The 21,624-nt window shown below is 32.8% G+C and overlaps 6 protein-coding genes across 6 annotated transcripts; all 6 read left to right on the plus strand.

Moving 5' to 3' along the window:
* Positions 1-1,269: 1,269 nt before the first annotated feature.
* LOC17896393 (zinc finger protein VAR3, chloroplastic) lies at positions 1,270-3,605 on the plus strand. The gene is made up of 6 exons (XM_006302172.2): positions 1,270-1,712; positions 1,903-2,020; positions 2,175-2,500; positions 2,604-2,738; positions 2,823-2,921; positions 3,032-3,605. Exons 1-6 carry the CDS (start codon positions 1,447-1,449, stop codon positions 3,474-3,476), a joined length of 1,389 nt encoding a protein of 462 aa, XP_006302234.1. The 5' UTR covers positions 1,270-1,446; the 3' UTR covers positions 3,477-3,605.
* A 427-nt stretch (positions 3,606-4,032) lies between these two features.
* On the plus strand, positions 4,033-5,597 carry LOC17896275 (ubiquitin-conjugating enzyme E2 variant 1B). Its single transcript, XM_006301942.2, has 5 exons — positions 4,033-4,175; positions 4,363-4,502; positions 4,852-4,977; positions 5,086-5,212; positions 5,338-5,597. Exons 1-5 carry the CDS (start codon positions 4,148-4,150, stop codon positions 5,394-5,396), a joined length of 480 nt encoding a protein of 159 aa, XP_006302004.1. The 5' UTR covers positions 4,033-4,147; the 3' UTR covers positions 5,397-5,597.
* Positions 5,598-7,415: 1,818 nt separating this feature from the next.
* Positions 7,416-8,779, plus strand: LOC17895127 (probable peroxygenase 4). Its single transcript, XM_006300492.2, has 6 exons — positions 7,416-7,546; positions 7,630-7,731; positions 7,904-7,989; positions 8,087-8,181; positions 8,264-8,389; positions 8,469-8,779. The coding sequence occupies exons 1-6, from the start codon at positions 7,525-7,527 to the stop codon at positions 8,626-8,628; spliced, it is 591 nt and encodes a 196-aa protein (XP_006300554.2). The 5' UTR covers positions 7,416-7,524; the 3' UTR covers positions 8,629-8,779.
* Positions 8,780-10,619: 1,840 nt separating this feature from the next.
* On the plus strand, positions 10,620-12,074 carry LOC17895064 (probable peroxygenase 4). Its single transcript, XM_006301538.2, has 6 exons — positions 10,620-10,728; positions 10,826-10,927; positions 11,116-11,201; positions 11,303-11,397; positions 11,519-11,644; positions 11,743-12,074. The coding sequence occupies exons 1-6, from the start codon at positions 10,707-10,709 to the stop codon at positions 11,903-11,905; spliced, it is 594 nt and encodes a 197-aa protein (XP_006301600.2). The 5' UTR covers positions 10,620-10,706; the 3' UTR covers positions 11,906-12,074.
* A 3,396-nt stretch (positions 12,075-15,470) lies between these two features.
* On the plus strand, positions 15,471-16,915 carry LOC17894233 (cysteine-rich repeat secretory protein 2). The gene is made up of 3 exons (XM_006300469.2): positions 15,471-16,286; positions 16,432-16,566; positions 16,654-16,915. The coding sequence occupies exons 1-3, from the start codon at positions 15,551-15,553 to the stop codon at positions 16,674-16,676; spliced, it is 894 nt and encodes a 297-aa protein (XP_006300531.2). The 5' UTR covers positions 15,471-15,550; the 3' UTR covers positions 16,677-16,915.
* A 1,956-nt stretch (positions 16,916-18,871) lies between these two features.
* Positions 18,872-21,026, plus strand: LOC17894810 (protein TIFY 7). The gene is made up of 7 exons (XM_006302611.2): positions 18,872-19,149; positions 19,326-19,411; positions 19,750-19,892; positions 19,989-20,073; positions 20,157-20,418; positions 20,520-20,574; positions 20,656-21,026. The coding sequence occupies exons 1-7, from the start codon at positions 19,053-19,055 to the stop codon at positions 20,747-20,749; spliced, it is 822 nt and encodes a 273-aa protein (XP_006302673.1). The 5' UTR covers positions 18,872-19,052; the 3' UTR covers positions 20,750-21,026.
* The last annotated feature ends 598 nt before the right edge of the window (positions 21,027-21,624 follow it).

Consider the following 21,624-nt stretch of genomic DNA (forward strand, 5'->3'; position numbering starts at 1 on the left):
TAATGCATACTACGATAATATTAGTCATGTATTAGAAATTTTAAAATTATGTGACATGGAATGTAACGGAATGTTTGATTGGGGTTGGTGTTATATATGGGCCATGGAACACCAACCCATCCAACAATCTATATACAGTAAAACCTCTATACCTCTATAAATTAATATTGTTGGGACCATAGAAATCTATTAATTTATACAGATATTAAATTTATCGATAAATTAATAGTTTATAGAGAAATATTCTTAATTTGGAAAATATTTTCAAAACAATATTTAAAAGTAAGATTTAATCATGATAATTAGTATTTTATATATTCAATTACAAATAAAATAAGAATTATTATGTATTAAAAAAGAATGCTAACTATTTTTCATATAGTAAAATATTAGAAATAAAATCTAACAAGAACTAATGTGTCTATATATACATGTATTTTGAAAATTTTACCTAATTATTAATTTATAATATTGATGAAACCATATATTTACAAAGGAATTATTATCTTATTATTTTATCGAAATATGTTTAAAATTACACTGGTCCCAACTTGGGACCGGAGAAATTTATTAATTTATAGAGATTATTAATTTATCGAGTATTAATTTATAGAGGTTTTATTGTAGTACCTCTATAAATTAATACTCTATAAATTAATAAACACTATAAATTAATAAATTTTGCTGGTTCCAAGTCGGGCCAATGTAAAAATTGACCAAATTCGATAAGATAATAAGATAATATTTTTTTTGAAATTCCTATATAAAATATAGTCTCAATAATATCATAAATTAATAATCACTATATATATATATATATATATATATATGTAAATATGTTAATATATGTTTTTAGTTTTTGTAAAAATCAATTTTCTCTTAGAGTTCACTTTAATAAATAATTTTATGGTATATTTTTAAACAATAATCTTCTGATTCTATATGTGCAGGAGATTGGAGATGGTTTGAAGAACGAAGAAGATTGATATCGCTCAAGGTTTTCTTTCCATCTTCCACACAATCATCACTCAGCACAATCCAATTGTGAGAAGGAAAATTCTGTTGACTCAAGAAGATGGCTGAGACTGGTATGCAAGACATGGCTTATTATGTAAACGTTCTTGTTGGATCTTAACTAAACAAAAACAAAACACATATTCATATGGGCCTTATGTCATCTCTGCAGCCCATTACAACCAAACACAAAACCCAACTTCTTCTTGTTGACTAACATTGGTCCTCTTCTTCTTTGTCGTTGACCTCCTTTAGTCAACTTCTTCTTCTTCCTCCTTTGCCTTGCTCTATGAGCACTTCTCCTATTCTTCATTTCTTTGCTCTGTTCTTCTCACTGAAGCTTCTTCTTCTTGTAAGATAAAATCTAGGATTCACAGTTCCAACACAACTGATGAGTGTAAGGAAAAAGTAGAATAGAGTTTTTTCCTCCATATGATGAGATTATTCAAGATCGACCATAGATGCTTCCATCGGATCATTGGATACCCAAGACCATTCCACAATCTGGCTAATACACAAACCACGGAGATAGCTAGACCAGGTTTGGTCGATCCATGCTCTCACCCATGGCCCGAGTGGCTTGATTTGATGGGTATGCTAGTGAAAAAAGGTTACTTTGGAGAAAGTGTGAATAAGGAATCGAATCATATTCGTACCGCTTGTCTCAATTTCGCCCGCCATCGCTTTACTCTCGTGAGGTAATGCGATTTTGATTCACTCCGATGTTTCAATAAGCTAATTGCTCATGTCTGATCGAAGAATACATATTGCACACCAAGTGTTCGACGTAATGTTGAAACTCTTCTCTCAAGTCCTGTATTTGAGTTTTAAATTGCTAAAACACTCTCTGCAACTGGTGAGAACTCACAAGAGTTTTGTACCTTACAGATACTTGTCGAGGAAAGATATCAAAGTGATTGCTGGGTCTGGATGCCCTAGCATTGACAGGAAGGTCGTGAACTCAGGGAAGCGTTTAAGAGCTTATTTGGGCATTGATGAAGGAAATGTATGCATTCCTTACTCTTTATCATTCTCACTTTATGTTGCTTTCTTCTTTCTAGTCAGTAAGTTTAATTGTTTTTTATTTTATACAGACGCCTATTAGAGTCTGAGGATTCACTAGAAACTTGCTTAACCAAGGTTAAACATTTACTTAGTAGGTGTGTGGCTCTTGCAACTTGAGAGGGAAATGTGAAAGGGCATATGCACAAGCAAGAGAAGATGAAGGTGCTCGAACTATAGATGTCATGCGTATACTGCTAACTTACGGGCTTGATTCCATTAGCCCTTCTGTGGAGAACCGTGCCTGTCAAACCAAACTTGTTGAAGATTCTGTGAGGAAGTTGCTGAGAGAAAGTGTAGCATATGGCTTAAAAGATGTTGAATCTGCTGAGACTGAGACCGGTCAAGATGAGCTCCAGGAAAATATACAGGATAGTGATGTGAGAGACCCACGAAAAAGGCCAGGGGATTGGCATTGTACAGAGTAAGTAATCTTGCTGCATTTGTTGATAAAATTTATGATTTGATTTCCTGGAGATTAATCTTTATGGACTCTCTTTTGATATGACCATTCTTATCTGTGGCAGGTGCAAGTTTTTAAATTTTGCAAAAAACATAAGATGCTTGCGATGTGATATCTTTTCTGAGGAAAGGCTGAAACAATTGAAGGAAGAACAGAAAGATCATCTCCCACTGAAGAAAGGAGATTGGATATGCCAAACGTGAGGACATCTTTCACAGTTTTATCAGTCAGTGTCTAATCTCATTAACAACCATTTAAGATTTTTGTTTTTTCATCAATACAGATGCAATTTCCTGAACTTTTCAAGAAACACGAGATGCTTAAGATGCAATGACAAGCCTACGTCGCGTCAAATCAATCCGGGAGAGTGGGAATGCGAGTCGTGAGTCATCCTCCCTAAACCTTAAAGCTATAAAGGCTGTTTAAAGACGTTTTATATACTTCCCCCCTTGTTGGAACTCGGAAATTGATATTGTTTCTATACGTCATCAGGTGCAATTACATAAACTTTAGAAGGAACTCGATATGTTTGAAGTGTGATCACAAGAGACAAAAGGCTTCAAATGTCACTCCGGAATCAAATGCAGTTGCTGATCATCACGACGCAGTTTCAAAGAAGTGGAGTTTTGTAGAAGAAGAAGAAGAACAAGAAAAAGAAGAAGAAGAGGATGGCTTCATGGGATTTCCAGTGGAAGGAGGGAGAAGTAATGTTTCAAGGAGTGCAGAAAAGAGACAACAATGGAAGTTGGAGATGACACAGAAGCTTAGAAACAATGGGACTGAAGCGAAACAAGATGATAATGATACGAAAAACGAAACAGAATCAAGATGTTATGATAGGAGAAGAAAAGAACTTCTTGGTAACGTTAGTGATGATGGAGAGATGGATGATTGGTTTGTTCTAAAAGAAGATAGGTCGACACCTACAAGATGCTAACGCACGTTTGCGTTTGATTGGTTTTTCTTGTTGTAATTCAAATTCTACAATAGAGTAAAATACATTTTTGCCTCCAACTATGTTTTGTCTAATCTGCGTCTTACTGATTAATGTTCTGTTTTATTTATTCATCCTGAGAACACAAAATAGAGTTTGTTGGAAACCCCAACTAGAAAGTGTAAAGTCAGAAGTGAGAATAAACAAAACACAAAGGCAAGAACCACTACCACAGCACCACCACTACACATCGATTACGTACACCTCGCTGTTATGGTTGGTTGCTATTTTTTTCAATTGGCATATGTATTGTGTTAATTGGAGATTGCAGTAACATTATTATTTTACTGATGATTCTAAATTTTCTTGGAGTTTTTTATAAAGAAAATCATTATATTTTTTTTTTTGGAGTTAATAGAAATAAAATAATAAAAATACATAAAAATAGTTGGAGGTGGTGGAGAAAAAGTGGGGTTGCAAAATAACTACCGTGCGACTACGCGCACTTGACCAACTCTCTCTCCTTTTTTATTTTATTTTTCCTTTTTTGTTCTTTCCTTTAATTTTCACAATTCATATCCTTTCTGACGAACAGTAGCTGTTAGACTCTCTCTCTATCTCTATCTCTATCTCTCTCTGTTTTTCATCTTCTCTAACATACAAATCTCAGCCAAATGGGTTCAGAGGAAGAGAAGGTCGTTGGTAAGTAATATTTCTCCAATTTCGTTTCAGGGTTTATTTCGTTCGATTATTGTCTGTTTGGTTTTCGAATCTTGAGTTTAAAGTGTTGACCTTTTTTCTCAATTTTGTTGTTGTTGCTTCCCAACGTTGTAAGAGTAATGATTCTGATCATACAGATAACGATTTGATTTGGTTTTGTTTTTTGCAGTTCCGAGAAACTTTAGATTATTGGAAGAGCTAGAAAGAGGTGAGAAAGGAATTGGAGATGGGACTGTGAGCTATGGAATGGATAATGCTGATGATATTTTTATGCAATCTTGGACTGGTACCATTCTTGGTCCTCATAGTGTACGTTCCCCCCCCCCCCCCCCCCTTTCTCTATGACTCTATCTCTTTGTGGTGCTGTATAAAGTTTCAATTTTTTTTATGCTACAAAACAAGGAATTTTTCATATGTTTGTTATAACCTTAAAAGATGCAATTTTTTATATGATATAGCTAGATTGCTTTCAATGTTTCTCTTCAGTTGAGCTACTTTGTTTGTCACTATATGATCTTTATGCTGAGATCTTAGCCTTATGTAGCATTGTAACCATTTTTGGTTGATGGGGAAAGACAAATAGGGAAAATGAATTATTATATTTTGTTTACAGTTTATGGTATCTGAGTAGTGAGATTGATGTTGTTATTGTTATCAGACTGCGTATGAAGGAAAGATCTTTCAGCTGAAACTATTCTGTGGAAAGGATTATCCAGAAAGTCCACCTACTGTGAGGTTCCAGACTCGGATTAACATGGCTTGTGTCAATCCTGAGAATGGAGTGGTAAGTTGGAACAAGCAAAGTTTTTTGTGATAAGGGGATCTTGTTTTGCATGATTTTTTGTGCTGCATACATGTCCTTTTAACTAGCTGGGTTGAACCGAACGATCAGGTTGATCCAAGTCATTTCCCTATGCTTGCTAATTGGAGAAGAGAATACACAATGGAGGATTTACTCATGCAGCTTAAAAAGGAAATGATGTCGTCGCAGAACCGCAAGTTAGCTCAACCCGTGGAAGGTAACCTTCGTTTCGTTTGATGGGGATAATGTGCATTGTGTCTTGTTTTGAAACTTTTCCAGTTTTCCTCTGAGCAGAGAAACCCGTTTTGTACCTTCTCTAACAGAAACTAATTGTCTCATCAGGTCACGAGGAAGGGAGGACAGACCCAAAGGGACTAGTGGTGAAATGTTGTATTATGTGAAGGGTGCTAATGTGGAATTTGTAAGAATTAAAAGAGACAAACAGTGTATATAAACATCAATTAACTCTTTGAGATGGTCTGCCTCAGAACCTCTTCTTCTACAGGCCTTAATCCTACCAATTTGATTATGTAGTATGTAATGTTTGAGAATATATTCACCAAAACAGGTGTTCCTTTATAAACCTTCACCCTCCTTCACTTTTTTGCTTTTAGACTTTTGTGTGTGAATATCTGGCCTACTTTGAAGGACAAAGGGGTTAAAGATCGCATCAAAAGAAGAGCCTTTGCATATAACTGATAAAGCAAAACTTGGAGGTGGGCAAAGAAATGCACTTTTTCATATTGGCAGATTGATGAAAAATGTTTGTTGAAGTCATGTAACGCGTGCTACTCTTTGAGATCTTGCTACCAATTTCTAGGCAGTGTAGTAGTATGTGAATATGCAACGAGATGATGATGATTCAGAGTATTGGTTTGATTGCTAGTACAACTGGAAGTGGTTTGAGATTGAACCCTTCTGGAACACACATATAAGAACACGGTTTAAATAAATGGTTGGTTGAAACCACCTCTTACCGCCAACATAAACCTATCCTACAAACTATCAACTACAACGGTTGGTAATACAAATCCAACATTTGAAGTAATGTTAGGCGACTAAAGCTGTTCATTCACTCAAGAAAGCAAGACCAATATGTTTAATTAGTCACACCATACCATAATGAATCAAGAGTTTCTAAAACAAATTAGATTGGATTCCAAATAAACTTTACAAATTATTGCCAGTTTGAAAGTGCTTAGCTTGTCAAAAGCAAAATATTACAATGTTGTGGACTAATTAATTGTGTGTTTAAAATCTTTAAATCCATTCTTTATGAATTATGATGTTGTGATTTTTGTTTTTAGAAATAAAAGTGTAATGATTAAACTTTGGAAAAAAAGTTTTTGAAAAGGGTTTGGATTAGAATATGAAAGGGAATGTTATGGTAATGTGTAGAAGCAAAGACCTATACCAAATGTGAATGTGAAGTGGAATTGATATTAGCGTTCTCAATTTCTCATCATAATTATTAGCCTTTGGAACAAAGCTGACAAGAGAGACAATAGCATAAGGAATCCGTTTGCACTCATCTTTACGGCAATGGACCTTTTTGTTACTTCACTCTTCCAATGCGTGTGAATATTTAATACCGTTTCTTAAAGTTTCTAACCATCTTTTAAAACATTTCTTGTTTTAGACTAGTTTTAATTCAAATCGTGTCTCAGTTGTAACCACTCTTAGAAACCCCGTAATTTTCATAACACTGAAACGTACGTTGGAGAAATAGTCATTTTTTTTAGTAAAAGTCTAATTGATATCATGGTCATCAAAGCCGTTCGTTCACATTTACGCATTACTATAAGAAGAAGGTTAAAACTTCATGTACGCATTTACTATAAGAAGAAGATTGAAACTTGGAAGAAATTAAAATCAGTTTGTGTCATTGTGTGTACATGTTGTTTTGTCATAAGCCATATCCAGAGTTTTGTAATGTTTACGTTGTCTTTGATAAATATATGTGAAACTGTAAACTTTGTTTTACATGCACAACACTACGTTGAGAACCAACTCTTGTAATGTACACCTATATATGGATGATTACCACCAAATTTTTTTATAATTACTTTTAAAGACCACTACATTTTGGATAATGATTTAGATATATTAAAATTTTATTGAAATTTAAAATTTTGAAAAAGCACAACTTTAGTGTAATCAACTAAAAATTATTATTTTTCCACCCAAAAAAAACTAATAATTATTATTTCCGAGTAAAAAGAAGAATAATGTGAATGATATTGTAATTGAAATAAATGAAAAGAAAGTAATAAGCGTAAGTAACGTGGTGCGTAACAGATAGATACAAAAAAAAATAAAGTACGACGATTAGGAATATATATATATAACTCTATATTAACCGCACTAGATCGAAACGAATCTTAATCACATTGTTATCATAATACCAATACCAAATAACATAGAACAGAACTTACTTAAATATAAATAGAAGCGTGTGTTTCGCCATCCTCTTTTCACTATTTTCAGTTTTTACTTTTATTCTCTTTTTCTCTATTTCTCTCTGAGATCATGGCTTCCTCTGTTTCCACTGGTACTTTTTTTTCTTCTAACATTCATCTATTAGTAATTTATCACTCATCTGTACAATTAACTTTTCTTGTTTGATGGTTGTAGGAGTGAAATTTGTTCCGGAAGAAGACAATTTCTTGCAAAGACATGTCGCTTTTTTCGACAGGAACAAAGATGGTATCGTGTATCCTTCCGAAACATTCCAAGGTACGGTCTTATCAAAAAACTTGTCTTAACCAAAACCTCGTTATATATCTAAAACCTAGATTTGTTTGTAATAGAGAATGTGTGGCTGTTATATGATGGTCTTATCAAGATCTTTAAAAATTTGACATTTTTACTAATTTGACTGTCGGATCTTGAAAAAAAACAAGAACAGGATTTAGAGCGATCGGATGTGGATATCTGTTGTCAACAGTCGCTTCTGTGTTCATAAACTTAGGTCTCAGCAGAAAAACTCGTCCGGTAATCTTAAAAAAATATTGGTATAGTTAAAAAAGTGTAAATCTCATACGTTACAAAAGCAAAAAAGGAATAATCAAAGATGTGTGTTTGGTTGTAGGGCAAAGGATTCTCGTTCATGTTTCCTATAGAGGTTAAGAATATTCACCTTGCCAAACATGGTAGTGACTCAGGTGTTTACGACAAAGATGGACGGTACGTATGCTTTTAATTTCTCAATTAATTTATTGAAGTTTGGGAAATCTAAATTAAATGCATTTTTTTTTTTTGAAATTAGGTTTGTGGCTTCGAAGTTCGAGGAGATATTTGCGAAGCATGCACACACGCATCGCGATGCTTTGACTAACCAGGAACTTAAAGAACTCTTAAACGCAAACAAAGAACCTAATGATCGTAAAGGATGGTAAGTATCGATCGAACCGGTTTGGTTTAGTTCTTTGCTCTAAACCAAAACCTAAAACGTGATGATCATATATATGCAGGCTTGCGGCGTATACGGAGTGGAAGATATTGCATTATTTGTGCAAAGACAAGAACGGTTTGTTGCACAAAGATACAGTGAGAGCTGCCTACGATGGCTCTCTTTTCGAAAAACTCGAGCAACAACAAAGATCTTCCAAAACTTCTAAGAAACATCCATAGATAATCCTTATTTAAATAATGTTTTTCTGCTTGTGTGCGATCTATCTTATTATATAAAAAGTTAGTAATTCAATGTTGTTGTTAATTACTATGGTGTGAAGATTGCAATGTGTTTGATTTTATAAAATAATATTTTTCGTATATTTGATTATTTGTGTACATACTTGTTCAATTGTTTACTTGTTTGTATCTTATTCTAGTAGAAGTAGTGTAGATTAATTTGAACTCAAAACATAACTGAGTTTCCATGAACTTGACTAATTGTACAATCTTGTAAACCAAACCAGGTTAGTCCAATGGTTTTGGCTCAACGTTCCAAAGTGATAGTGGAATTTAGGTTTGCGCTTTAAATGTTCTTGCTGTGGCATTTGTATTCAAACCAGATTGAGAAGTGGAAACAATGAATTAAGAAGTGAAGTGATACCAGATTTAAAGGCTTTTGACTAGAGAAAAAAAAAAAACAAATAATATAGTACCTTACCTAGAATAAGTCACTTATTTATTTATGACCACCTTTGACCATCGAGGATCCCAAACAAGGAACCCCTCAACGCAAACCCCTTGACCTAATGATCGAAAAGATTGGTAAGTTATATATTGAACCGGTTAATTTCGTTTGATTCAGTTTAATTTTATATAAGCCAAAACCAAAAAGGTGAATTTTATCTTTTTGTATCACATACTCTGCGGATCCTATCTCTTTCAAAATGTCAAGTTTTAAACCACGAATGATGATACCTATATCTCCACCATAAATAGTTTCATTATCACCCATTCACCAATTTGATCATCTCCATTGCCGATAAGTAATGTATATCACTATTTTTGTGCTGACCTTCCCAATCTGCCTTCAATCTGGTCATAGTTAAATTCAGTAACCTTCTCAGTCTTGCTTGCACGATATATTCTCTTTCGTTTTGTTTTTTTTTGGGGTCTTTTACACGATAAATATACTTAGATGATGACTTATTCTAGAATGCCGTAGGCTATAACAAAACTTTTGCAACTTTGTCATTAATACCATCACATGGAAATACAATTGCACATTGAAGTGATAGATTAAAAATAAATATAACTATTTAAGCACAACATAGAGTAATGAACACTAAAAATATTCTCCTCGTAACAAAAAAATGTATGGAAGTTATCAGAGAAAGCAACGTGGTGACTGGTGAGTGATTAAGGATAGCAGTTAAAACAAATGCCCGACACATCCCACTTATTCACTCGTATTATATTCTTATAAAACCATGGAAAAGTACTAACATTATAAATAATTAGGATGTTAATGGTGACATATAAAAACATTCATAACTATGCTCAATTTTTATGTCGGTATAATTTTCTGAAAACTTTGGTTAGTTTCGATTATTTTGATAAATTTAAATAAATAAATAAATAAAATTTATAGAAACATTGCATATTATTCAGTATATATGTAGATATATATATCAGAATTTCAATATTCATACTCAATAATTATTTGATAGAGATTTTTTCTAAGTTTAAAAATACAACCATGGAAGGATAATATCAATTTCATCAATTAAATTATTAGTTATATTACTAATTATTTTTAGAATAATTTTCATATTTTATTTATTAGTATACTAGTTTATTGAGCCATTAAGTTATTTTTCTTCATTATCTAGATTATTATTAGATATTCTATATATTATTATTCATAGTTATTTGACCATATTTTCTAGTTAAATATTTAATAATTCTGTTAGATTCCGTCAAATCTCACAAATAAATTCAATTAGATTTAGCTAACATTCAACCATTACAATTTATATATGTATTTATTTAATGCAAGATGTTACCCTAAAAAAAAAACTTTCTTAATTTTGCAATTTATTCATTTAGCTGTTACTATTTACCTTATATATATTAATATTACATTGGCATCATACCGAATCAAAATCTTAATCTCATTATCATATAAAATAAACAGAACAATGAACAGTCAAATCTCTAAATATAAAAGATGCTTGTGTTGCCTTCTCTTCTCACTATTTTCATTTGCTTCCTCTCTCAACCAGTTTTCTCTCCTCTCACCCTCCTCCTCTCAGACCATGGCTTCTTCTAATTCAGATGGTACTCTTTTTTTTTCTTTCCCAACATTCAAATTTGTAGTTATGTTTCTTTACCGTTAGATCCATCTTAAAACGTTTTTGTCTTTTGTTGTTTGTAGGAGTGAAATTTGTTCCGGAAGAAGGTAATTTCTTGCAGAAACATGTCTCCTTCTTCGACAGAAACAAAGATGGCATCATTTATCCCTCGGAGACATTTCAAGGTACGATCTTACAAACTACCAACGAAAATGTCCATATCAGTAGTCTTGTGTTAATTATATCTCTAAAACAAGATTTGTATTAGAGATCTCTTGTCTTTGTGTGTGTTGTGCTATATATGGTCTTATTTTTTAATAAAAAGACGAAGATCTTGTATATTTTCACTAACCTTATTGTTTGTTTTAAGCAGGATTTAGAGCAATCGGATGTGGATATGCGCTGTCAACATTTGCTTCTGTGTTCATAAACATGGCTCTCAGCAGCCAAACTCGTCCGGTAAATATTATTATAGTAAAAAAAAAAAAAATTATATATGTTACGATTTACGAAAAGAAGAAAGAAAGAAAAAGAATCAATGATGTTGTGTTTGGTTACAGGGGAAAGGGTTCTCGTTATCATTTCCGATAGAGGTTAAGAACATCCACCTTGCCAAACATGGAAGCGATTCAGGCGTTTACGACAAGGATGGACGGTACGGTATCTTTCTTGTTTTATAATTTGCTTGTTAAACTATAGTATATATATACTTTTTGCTATAGACTTATAGTTAATAGTACAATATATTTCTTGTTTTCTTAAAACAATTATTGAAGATTCGTTGCTTCCAAGTTCGAGGAGATATTTACGAAGCATGCTCACACACATAGCGATGCTTTGACCAAGGAGGAACTCAAACAACTCCTTAACGCAAACAAAGAACCAAATGATCGTATGGGAGGGTAATTATCATCCAAACCCAAGTTTGGTTTTAGTTTTAGTTTTATATACCAAAAATATGAATCTGGATTCATTTATATATGTGAAATAAAAATGGCAGGCTTGCAGCGTATGCGGAGTGGACGGTATTGTATGATTTGTGCAAAGACAAGAATGGTTTGCTACAGAAAGAGACAGTGAGAGCCGTCTATGATGGTTCTCTTTTCGAGAAACTCGAGCAACAACAAAAATCTTCTTCCAAAACTCCTAAGATACATCCATAAACCCCAATTTAAATTCATTGTTATTCCTTCTCGTTAATGAATCTGTTTGTTTAAAAAAACAAAAAAAAACTATTATCCAATCTTTATTGTTATATTAAACTATGGTATAAAGATTGATTATGATTTTTTAGGTAGAAAGAAAAAGAAAAAATTAAAGATTGATTATGAATGTGTTTGATTCTCTATAATTATTGTTTACAGTGTATTTGATTCATTTGTGACCGTACTTTTTTATATACTCTTTAATCTTATTTCAGTAAATATTATATAATTTAAATTGAAAAAAACAAAAATATCTCAGTTTAATCCTTCTACAGTGTTTCTGAAAGAAAAAGAATCACACTTTTTTAAAATTGTTTTTAGTCAGGAAAAAAAAAAGATAAAATTGAACAACGATTCTATATTTTTTGATACATTGAAAATGACCGTCGGCTACACATACATATATAGTTAGCCTTAGATTACATTAGATATTATCTCATATATGCTAAACCTAATTAAGCTCGTACACAATGTATAATATCAAAATACATTTTTAGTGACTGTAAGCTAAACCAGCTTATAAAACATTTCCGAAGTTATACAAAATGAAGATTTAAGTTTCTACTAGCCAACCCAAATTGAGAAGTGTAGCAAACGACTAGATAGAAACTAGAAATTAGAAATGATAAGTTTCGGACCAGACTAACGGGCTTGGACAAGAAAAAGAAATCGCACGCACTTATTTATTACAGGTGGACTTTGTCCCAATACAAAAAAAAATAAAGAAAGCCTATAAGATCTGTTAGTTTTGGCAACCAAGGCCCAACTCAAATATCAGATTTTTAGAAAGTTCGTACAACAAAGTCACAAACACTATTGATACAATTGGTGTCAAGAGAAAGAAAAAACACTAATGCTAAAACAAATTGGAATAATAATATAGATAAAATTACATTGTGTGAAATTTAATATAATTGGAATGATACAATATTATATTACTTTAGAATATGAAATCACGCATTAAACATAAAAATAGATAAGAAATAGTATTATATATATATATATATGCTGATTGTGGTGTCTAATCTTCGCATGTGTAATGTTACATTCTGTGTAGTTCCCTTTTTTCGTTTTCGAAAACTTTTGTTTAAAGCTAAGGGGGGGCGGTCCGTGATAGGGGCCAGGTGGGTGAGTTTAAATCTTTTTATTCCTCAAAATAATTACATGCTGACAAATTATGTCTTAATCCATAACTAATCTAGCAACTTACAGATATGCCACATTGCCACTGACTAATTTCTTTATACACTTTAAGGATATGTTGGTACAGATGGTTTCTTTATAAGATATGCTCCAGTATAATCAGATTCTTACCTGTTACAAAATGTAAACAGATCCCATCATTAATGCGTAAGAAGCGAAAAGGTATAAACAAAAAATATATATCACAATTATATTTGATCTTGCTATGAACATATATTCACGTGAAAATTGACAGACTTTGACAACAAGAAACGTAAAATTGCTATATTGGTTGTCTCTACTGATTTGATTATTTAAAGAGCTCCACAATATTACCTAGAAAGGTTTTTTTTTTAATTTCCTTATGAAATTGACGAACGAGTCAACTGAATTAGGTTAGTCTAAAATCAAGAAAATGATCAAGTGCACAACAATACACTTTTTAATTATTAATTGCAAGAAATGGACCAATGACTTATTACAAGTCAAGCACGAAATTACTCACCATACCCTATAAAAAAGAACCATGAAAGAGATGTTCGTTTCGAAATAACGACCCAATAATCGAATTGAAAAATAACCGGAAAAAAGTTTCATTATGGATTTTATTTTTCTAGTCAAGATTAGATTTATTTTATATACTATTTACCCCAACAATAAAAAAGTCTTTATATTGGGTAGGTCCATGATCGTTATTGAATGATACAACTTGTAAATATACCCCTTTTCAAACGTTATCTAGTCTTTGTTTAGCTGTTCTTTTCACTGATATCTTTTTCTCTCTTTCTTATGTTACGTTTCATTTCGGAAAGTAATATATATGATGACACCACGTAAATTACCACAACTTTCTGCTCTCAATTATATTATAGGATCTTCTAATTATTAGTATGTTATTATTTTAACTTCACAACTGATTCGAATAGCTAGATCCCTTTAGCGAGAAAATGATTACATCCTTTAATTAGTGTTACACCATTTTTCATTGTTTCATTTCGTCATTAGCAACGTTCTAGTATCATAAAGTACATGCATGTGTCTTTTTTTTTATAAACACTACACGCAATCACGCATGTTGTAATTAATTTATCAATAAAAGAAAGATGAGAGGATTGATCACAACTCGTTTCAAACACCTCAAATTATTGTACGACTATTGGACATATATATACTAGTTGATTGTTTTCCAAGTATTTCATATTTCAACAATGTTATTAATAGTCAATAAGACAATAACAATCTATAGTCAATGAAAAAGTCTACACAATAGACGGTACTGGCTTGTGTGGTCGTTTGAAGAACTACACAAAAGTAGGTCAGAGAGAAGTGTATTGTCTTCCCTATTCGCTTACCGGTCCCGTAACTGAAACTTTGACGTTGGAAGCCTAGTAAGTAGTAACCAACCTGTTGATCTCATTATATATCAAATAAAACCATGATATTTGATTATATCTCGACCAGCACGTCAAGATCCCTATCCATATAATTAGAACTCATCTTAATTAAATCATTTTCTAAGAACCACATTTGCCTATCCAAACTCTATATGCTAGCCATACTATATATATAAAAAATAAACAATTAACCATAAGCCCATAACTCGTTTTCATGACGTATAGTACTCGTCCATCACTTGGTATTATTCATATTAATTATATTGCTTTTTCTAACCAAGAAACTATCACTATGGTCTATTTATTATGAAAAAATGTATACGCACACACACATAAAGCTAGAAGCTTCTTCCTATATTCACCTTGCAAAAGATAAACTCTAGACCGAGATGACAGAATATGAAAGAAATGTTGAGAAAGACATCTTTTGGCGATTATGTAAATGTCAAAAAGCTCGTTTTGTATCAATTTCGTGGTAAATTACGCCAATTTTATACGTACGCCTTTCAACTCCTTAACAAAATCCTTCTTTATTATTGGCTTATAAGAAGAGGTGATATTATATACATATTAACTACTCATAACGGTAGAAGATAAAGAATTCACACAAGTCACTATTGAAGTCAAAATCGAATAGACGAATGCACATGAAATGAGTAAAAAACCTAAATTTAAAAATAGACTTACCATAAAGAATTTTAAATCGTAATGGACATTAAAATAGACGCACATTGCAAAATTCCACATTAATGTTCTAAACAAATCACTCTGAAACGAAGAATGATGAGTTGCATTATTTTAGGAATTTGAATAATACGGAATATATTTGCAAAATAAAGAAAGTATTGAGAACGTCCCCAACCCAACCAAAAAAAAAAAAAAAGCATGCAACATGGAACCACATATAAGAGCACCCTTCTTTACGTTAATTCTCTTTAAAGCAAGGGCAAGTCTTCTCTATACAACTTCTATTTTTACCAAATTATCTCACTTTTTTCTCTATCTCTCAAAAAAGAAGAAGGTAAACATGTCCAAGACCAAGACGACCCTTCTCAGTTTCCTTGTCACCGTCGTCATCCTAATGAATCCATCTGCCTCCAATCCCACGGACGGTTACATATACGCCGTTTGTTCTCCGGCTAAGTTCTCCCCTGGCTCCGGCTACGAGGCAAATCTAAACTCTCTCCTCTCTTCTTTTGTCAGCTCTACCGTCCAAATACGCTATGTCAACTTCACTGTTCCAAACAAAAAGCCCGAACCGGGGGTTACCGTGTACGGCCTTTACCAGTGCCGCGGCGACCTCGACCCAACTTCATGCTCGACGTGCGTATCACGCGCCAACGCACAGGTGGGAACCTTATGTTCCAACTCGTACTCCGGGTTCTTGCAGATGGACAGCTGTCTGGTCCGGTACGACAACACTTCCTTCTTTGGGGTGCAAGACAAAACGCTGAGGCTCAACAAATGTGGTCAGGCGATGGAACTCAACGACCAGGACGCGTTGACCAGAATTAGTGACGTCATCGGTTCTTTAGGTTCGGGAAGTGATTCATACAGAACCGGTGGGAACGGGGATGTTCAGGGTACGGCTCAGTGCATGGGGGATCTAAGTACAGCTCAGTGTCAGGATTGCTTGTCTGATGCAATCGGACGGCTCAAGTCTGATTGTGGCATGGCTCAGGGAGGATACGTTTACTTGTCCAAGTGTTACGCGCGTTTCAGTGTCGCTAGCTCTCACGCGCGTCAGACCCCAAACTATAATGGTCAGTCTTCGTCAATTTTGTTTAATTATTAGTAGTATAATAAAAAGTCGTAAGTATACAAATGTAACCATTATTTAGATAGCAACATCTATGGTCAAGTGCTAAAATATAAACATTATTTAATAAAAATTTTCTTTGTTAGCAGGAGAGAAAGACGATAAGGATGATGATGATAAAAGAGTTGGGAAAACATTGGCGATAATAATAGGAATGGTAACCTTAATCATTTTGCTCGTTGTGTTTCTGGCTTTTGTTGGGAAGCAATGTGGAAAATATCAAGGTATGTTTATTATAAATTGATTTTCGTGTTTGTTAGGTTCATATATAAACAAGACCTAAATTACTATGTGTATGATGCCTTTTGCAGAAGATAATTCGTGTAAATATTGAAAGGACAAAAGTGGGAAAGAGATCAACCAACAACTCGACTCGGGCCAATGCTAGTTGTATTTTTTTGTAATTTTTTTTTTATAGTTCTCCCTCATGATTTGTACCTAGTTATACTATATTAGTATTTATATATGATTATCTTATATCGATTTTTGTATAATTGTCAGACTTGTATAGGCCAAAGCGATATCTTCTTCTTTGATGTGAATGAAACATTCGATTTGGTATCTACACAAAAATAAAAGGAATCAACAAAGGTTAAAGCTTCTTGAATTGAACGTGTCGAGAATAATGGAACACAAATAAACCAGAAATATAAATATACATATAGGTTGGAGATCCAAAATTAAAATTATTTTGCTCGTCCTATTGTGTATGTCTAAACGAATATTTTCTTCTTCTTCTTCATGATTATTTATATTCTAAATATGGTCTAAATTAAGAACTCAATTGAGGACTTGGCCCGGTGTGCTTTAATCATTAAAAATGATAATTTAAAATTGTAAGCCAATTGCCAAATGGTTTTAGGACTTTGAAAGATCAACTAACGTCTAATTCTTTTTCTATATTCTTTATTTTTTTCTTCTGAAATTGCTTTATCAACCATCTTCTTCTTTTGTACATTGCTAACAAGTGACATGTATATCTGTTGGAAACTCTTGATGTATAAGAAAAAAAGAAAATATGATCATATGATATAATAATATGACTTATTGATAAGATTCAATACTTCCCCGTATTATGAAATTTGCTTACGAAGAAAACTCAAGTTACAAAAAGTCACGTAAGTTCTTAGTTTGATATCAAAATTCAAAACTCAAAAGAAAAACATTCACATGCATTGTTTACCAATCTAGTTGGACTGTATGTTTTTGTATGTTGGGCTGATAACATACTTAGAGGCCCTTAGATATGATAAGCAAAGGAAACTTTGTTGAGCCCATTGAGCAATAATTGTAAATCCAATAAGTGTGACAACACACTACGCCTCTACGGAAGAGTTTGGTCGGCTCATCATCAAATATTATTATTTGCATATACAGTAAAACCTCTATAAATTAATAATGTTGGGACCTTAGAATTTTATTAATTTATAGTGATATTAATTTATCTTAATATTTCTTATTTTATAGTGTAAATTAATAATTATTAATTTATAGTGATATTTTCACTCTTAAAGTTTTTTGAAATTATGAATTGGGACAATTTTACAAAACAAGAAGAGTTTTTAAGATTATATAAATTTTTATAGTTTAGAATTGAATTCTATATTTATGAAAAAATAACAATGAATTCAAAATATTATAAATAAATTCCTATCTATACAAAGTACATACATGATGACAAAAAAAAATACAAAGTACATACATAAATTCAAATTTATGATTAATACCTCAATTGTTATCTTTTACCATCGTATAAAACAAACAAAAATGAACATGATGCATATTTATAAATAGAAAACATTAGAAACATTTTGTTCATTTTATGGTGTTATGGAATATATTATAAGATTATAGTTTAAAAATATAATATAATTTTTTTTTATAGATATGAGGTCTAGGAGAAATTCAGTTTTAGAAAAAAACTAAAAGCATATTTCAACATAACTACTTATATCACATATATTTATATGTATATACATAGTGATTATTAATTTATGATATTATTGGGACTATATTTACATAGGGATTTCAAAAAAACTTATTATCTTATTATCTTATCGAATTTGGTTAACTTTTACATTGGCCCGACTTGGGACTAGCAATATTTATTAATTTATAGTGTTTATTAATTTATAGAGTATTAATTTATAGAGGTTTTACTGTATATGATAAATCCTTTTCGAAGAAAAATGAAAGTGATAAATACCAAACAGTTACTCCCATAAGAAGAAGCAAAGCAAACCACACACCTTTTACATGTGTTGAGTTGAGTTTACGAAGAAAATATCCAAATCCAATAGCCCCAAACTAATTACCTCTTTTTATTTTTAATTAAAAAGAAATTGAAATAGAACACATGCACTTAGCCACCGACAGATGTCTAAGTGTATATGGTCCGCAGAAACGCAAAAAGATCAAAGAAAATAAACACGTGAGAATTAACCAGTTTAACCGGTAACACCAACCGTTAGTTCCCGGTATTAAAAAAAAGCACCCACATGCTATTAAAACTTATTAGCCTTCTCTCTCTCTCCAAAAGTGTGTGTCTGCAACATTTACCCAAAACGAAACCTTCCTTTGTGGATTCGCAATTCTCCACTTTTTTTCTTTCTTCTCTTTTCTTTTTCTTTGAATTGAATGTTTTGAGCACAAAACAGATAGAAACAGAGAAGAGACGTAATTTGAGTTTTGTCTATTGATTTTTTTTGCAATGGAAAGAGATTTTCTGGGTTTGAGCGACAAGCAGTATCTGAGTTGTAATAACGTTAAGCGTGAGGGTAACAACGATGATGTTGTCGGAGAACGAGGTTTGTGTTCTTCTTGTCTCCCTCGAGCATCTTTTTATTATTTTATTTTTAAATGTTGTCCCAAAAAAAGTGACAAGAATCTTGAATAAAAATCAAGATTCCATTAAATCTTGAATTAAAAAGTGAGAATCAATTTCTTCCATATCTATAAAACCTTTTTTTGTTATATATTTTAGGATTGAATAAGAAGGCAGCAGGACAACAATTAGGGAAGGCAAAGCTCTTTGCTACTTCAAATTTCATGCCTGCTTCAGATTTTCAGGTTTGGTTCAACTTACTATTACAATTTAGTATATTAGGTTCGCAAGTCTTTTAAATCCTTTGTTGTTTATTAGGTAAATCTAATAGTTCCCATATGCTAATCATAAGTTGCCATTTAAGCAAATTCAAGAAGTTGTGTTATGTGGCCAATCATTTTACCAGAATTTTTTTTTATAAAGTTTTTGTTGATAAGTGCGAGTTAAGGAGCTTGTAGGGTCTGTTTGCCAGCCGCAAAGTTAGGGAAAAAAAATAATAATTTAAATTTGTGGCGTTTGGTGATTGCGCGTTTGGATCATGTTTATATATTTGCGCCACATGTTAAAGATGTTGACGTCGCAGGAGTCTAAGGCGTTTCCTGGTGCACCATACCAGTGGGGATCAGTTTACCGCAGAGGCCAATTTGGCGGTGCGTTTCATAACGCGACGCCACTTTTACTAGGCGGATCAGTTCCTATACCAACTCTTCCTTCCCTTGCGCCACGGTAATTTCTATTGTTTTGATGCTTAAGAATTCATTCTACAAAGTGATTCCAATATTTTTCATATTTTGATGTGCTTATGGCTCTTTGTGGAAACAGAGTGGCTTCTCCGGGATCATCTCCTCAGCTCACTATCTTCTATGCCGGAACTGTTAGCGTCTTTAATGACATATCTCCTGATAAGGTATATATATAATCAAGATTTCATATGATTGACATTTTTACGCATGAATGACATGTTCTAATAATGATGATTTGTGAGTTTAGGCTCAAGCCATCATGTTATGTGCTGGGAACGGTTTTAAAGGTGAAACTGGAGAGAGCAGCTTGAAGAAGCAACAACCCGTTCGAGAAGTTGAGAGAGTGTATGGAAAACAAATCCATAACACTGCTGCTGCTGCAGCATCATCAAGCTCTGGTACTCATACTGATACTTACTCAAGATGTAGAGACAACCCTGTTGCTACAACTAATGCAATGAACATGATCGAATCATTCAATGCAGCTCCCGGTAACATGATTCCTTCAGGTATTAATCTAAACCATCTATATCAAACCAATTGTTATTCAAGATTTTCACACCACCTTAGAATTTGTCTAAACACACAAAATTTACTCTCTTTTTTTCAGTTCCTCAAGCTCGGAAAGCATCTTTGGCTCGGTTCTTGGAGAAGCGCAAAGAGAGGTATGATGTATTCGTAATTTCTTTCATAAGAAGTCGAGTTTTGCAATTGAATCTAAACGAATTTTTCTTGTGTTGGTGCAGGCTCATGAGTGCAATGCCATACAAGAAGATGCTTCTTGATTTGTCAACCGGAGAATCCAGTGGAATGAACTACTCTTCTACCTCACCTACCTAAACATCTCTTCTTCTTCTTCTTTTTTCCTTTATTTTTTCTTTATATTTGTTTTTAAGATGGTAATTTGTTATTTTAATCATTAGATTATATAGCGTACGAGGGCGAGAAAGAAGGCGTTAGGGCGTCTCTGTATTTTGATCATTGTTTGTATAATGGCTTTGGTCTGTTATAGTAGGAAGGATTATTACACTATACAACATTAAGCACTAACAGATACATGTTTGTCATGTCTGTCAAGAACTTTAAAGATCGAATAATATTTCACTATTTCTGATCACAACTAGTTACATATATGATTTATACGAAAATATTTGATACATTAAGAAATTCGTGTCGTGAGCTTAAAGACTAACTAACAAGTAACAACTAAAAGAAAGAAGTTGAACGCGTTGAATGGTAGACAAATGATCGTAGGAAAGAAATAAGGGTGGTGAAGGAGATGCTCTCTCATAAGAAAAGTTTGGTGAGGATGACCAAACAAACAAACAAACAAAAAGAAAGCTTATTGTAAACCTATGAAATTGTAAAATTGAATCACAAAAAACACGTTCATATTATTATGAGTGGATAAGAACGAACGATCCTCGTCTTATCAATTTTTGCAATATCGTCTTCTTGGATAGTAGAGATACACACATTTACTCTTTGTTGTCCTTTCATGCCCCCACCAAGTTGTGCAATTTGAACTACCACTCACACATTTCAAAAGTACAATGTTGGGGCTAATTTTGGTCCGTTTGTGATTTGTTTTCATGGAACTGATTTGATCTTTATCATTCCCAACGCTCATCACTCATTTCTCCATTCAGACCACTCTGCTTCATTCTACTTTCTTTTTTATTTATTTATTTGTCTGTGTGATAAACAGTTTTGTG

The sequence above is a fragment of the Capsella rubella genome, unplaced genomic scaffold, assembly GCF_000375325.1.
Source record: "Capsella rubella cultivar Monte Gargano unplaced genomic scaffold, Caprub1_0 scaffold_2, whole genome shotgun sequence".
NCBI lineage: Eukaryota > Viridiplantae > Streptophyta > Magnoliopsida > Brassicales > Brassicaceae > Capsella > Capsella rubella.

Excerpts from the sequence above, each read along its gene's own strand:
- LOC17894233 (XM_006300469.2), top strand. The coding sequence starts at position 15,551 with ATGTCCAAGACCAAGACGACCCTTCTCAGTTTCCTTGTCACCGTCGTC. Across the intron at positions 16,287-16,431 it reads TCAGACCCCAAACTATAATG|GAGAGAAAGACGATAAGGAT; the intron begins GTCAGTCTTCGT and ends CTTTGTTAGCAG. Across the intron at positions 16,567-16,653 it reads GCAATGTGGAAAATATCAAG|AAGATAATTCGTGTAAATAT; the intron begins GTATGTTTATTA and ends TGCCTTTTGCAG.
- LOC17895127 (XM_006300492.2), top strand. The coding sequence starts at position 7,525 with ATGGCTTCCTCTGTTTCCACTG. Across the intron at positions 7,547-7,629 it reads GGCTTCCTCTGTTTCCACTG|GAGTGAAATTTGTTCCGGAA; the intron begins GTACTTTTTTTT and ends TGATGGTTGTAG. Across the intron at positions 8,182-8,263 it reads GTTTACGACAAAGATGGACG|GTTTGTGGCTTCGAAGTTCG; the intron begins GTACGTATGCTT and ends TTTTGAAATTAG.
- LOC17896275 (XM_006301942.2), top strand. The coding sequence starts at position 4,148 with ATGGGTTCAGAGGAAGAGAAGGTCGTTG. Across the intron at positions 4,176-4,362 it reads AGAGGAAGAGAAGGTCGTTG|TTCCGAGAAACTTTAGATTA; the intron begins GTAAGTAATATT and ends TGTTTTTTGCAG. Across the intron at positions 5,213-5,337 it reads GTTAGCTCAACCCGTGGAAG|GTCACGAGGAAGGGAGGACA; the intron begins GTAACCTTCGTT and ends TTGTCTCATCAG.
- LOC17896393 (XM_006302172.2), top strand. The coding sequence starts at position 1,447 with ATGATGAGATTATTCAAGATCGACCATAGATGCTTCCATCGGATCATT. Across the intron at positions 1,713-1,902 it reads CATCGCTTTACTCTCGTGAG|ATACTTGTCGAGGAAAGATA; the intron begins GTAATGCGATTT and ends TGTACCTTACAG. Across the intron at positions 2,021-2,174 it reads TGGGCATTGATGAAGGAAAT|GTGTGTGGCTCTTGCAACTT; the intron begins GTATGCATTCCT and ends TTTACTTAGTAG.
- LOC17894810 (XM_006302611.2), top strand. The coding sequence starts at position 19,053 with ATGGAAAGAGATTTTCTGGGTTTGAGCGACAAGCAGTATCTGAGTTGT. Across the intron at positions 19,150-19,325 it reads TGATGTTGTCGGAGAACGAG|GATTGAATAAGAAGGCAGCA; the intron begins GTTTGTGTTCTT and ends TATATATTTTAG. Across the intron at positions 19,893-19,988 it reads CTTCCTTCCCTTGCGCCACG|AGTGGCTTCTCCGGGATCAT; the intron begins GTAATTTCTATT and ends TTGTGGAAACAG.
- LOC17895064 (XM_006301538.2), top strand. The coding sequence starts at position 10,707 with ATGGCTTCTTCTAATTCAGATG. Across the intron at positions 10,928-11,115 it reads TCCCTCGGAGACATTTCAAG|GATTTAGAGCAATCGGATGT; the intron begins GTACGATCTTAC and ends TGTTTTAAGCAG. Across the intron at positions 11,398-11,518 it reads GTTTACGACAAGGATGGACG|ATTCGTTGCTTCCAAGTTCG; the intron begins GTACGGTATCTT and ends CAATTATTGAAG.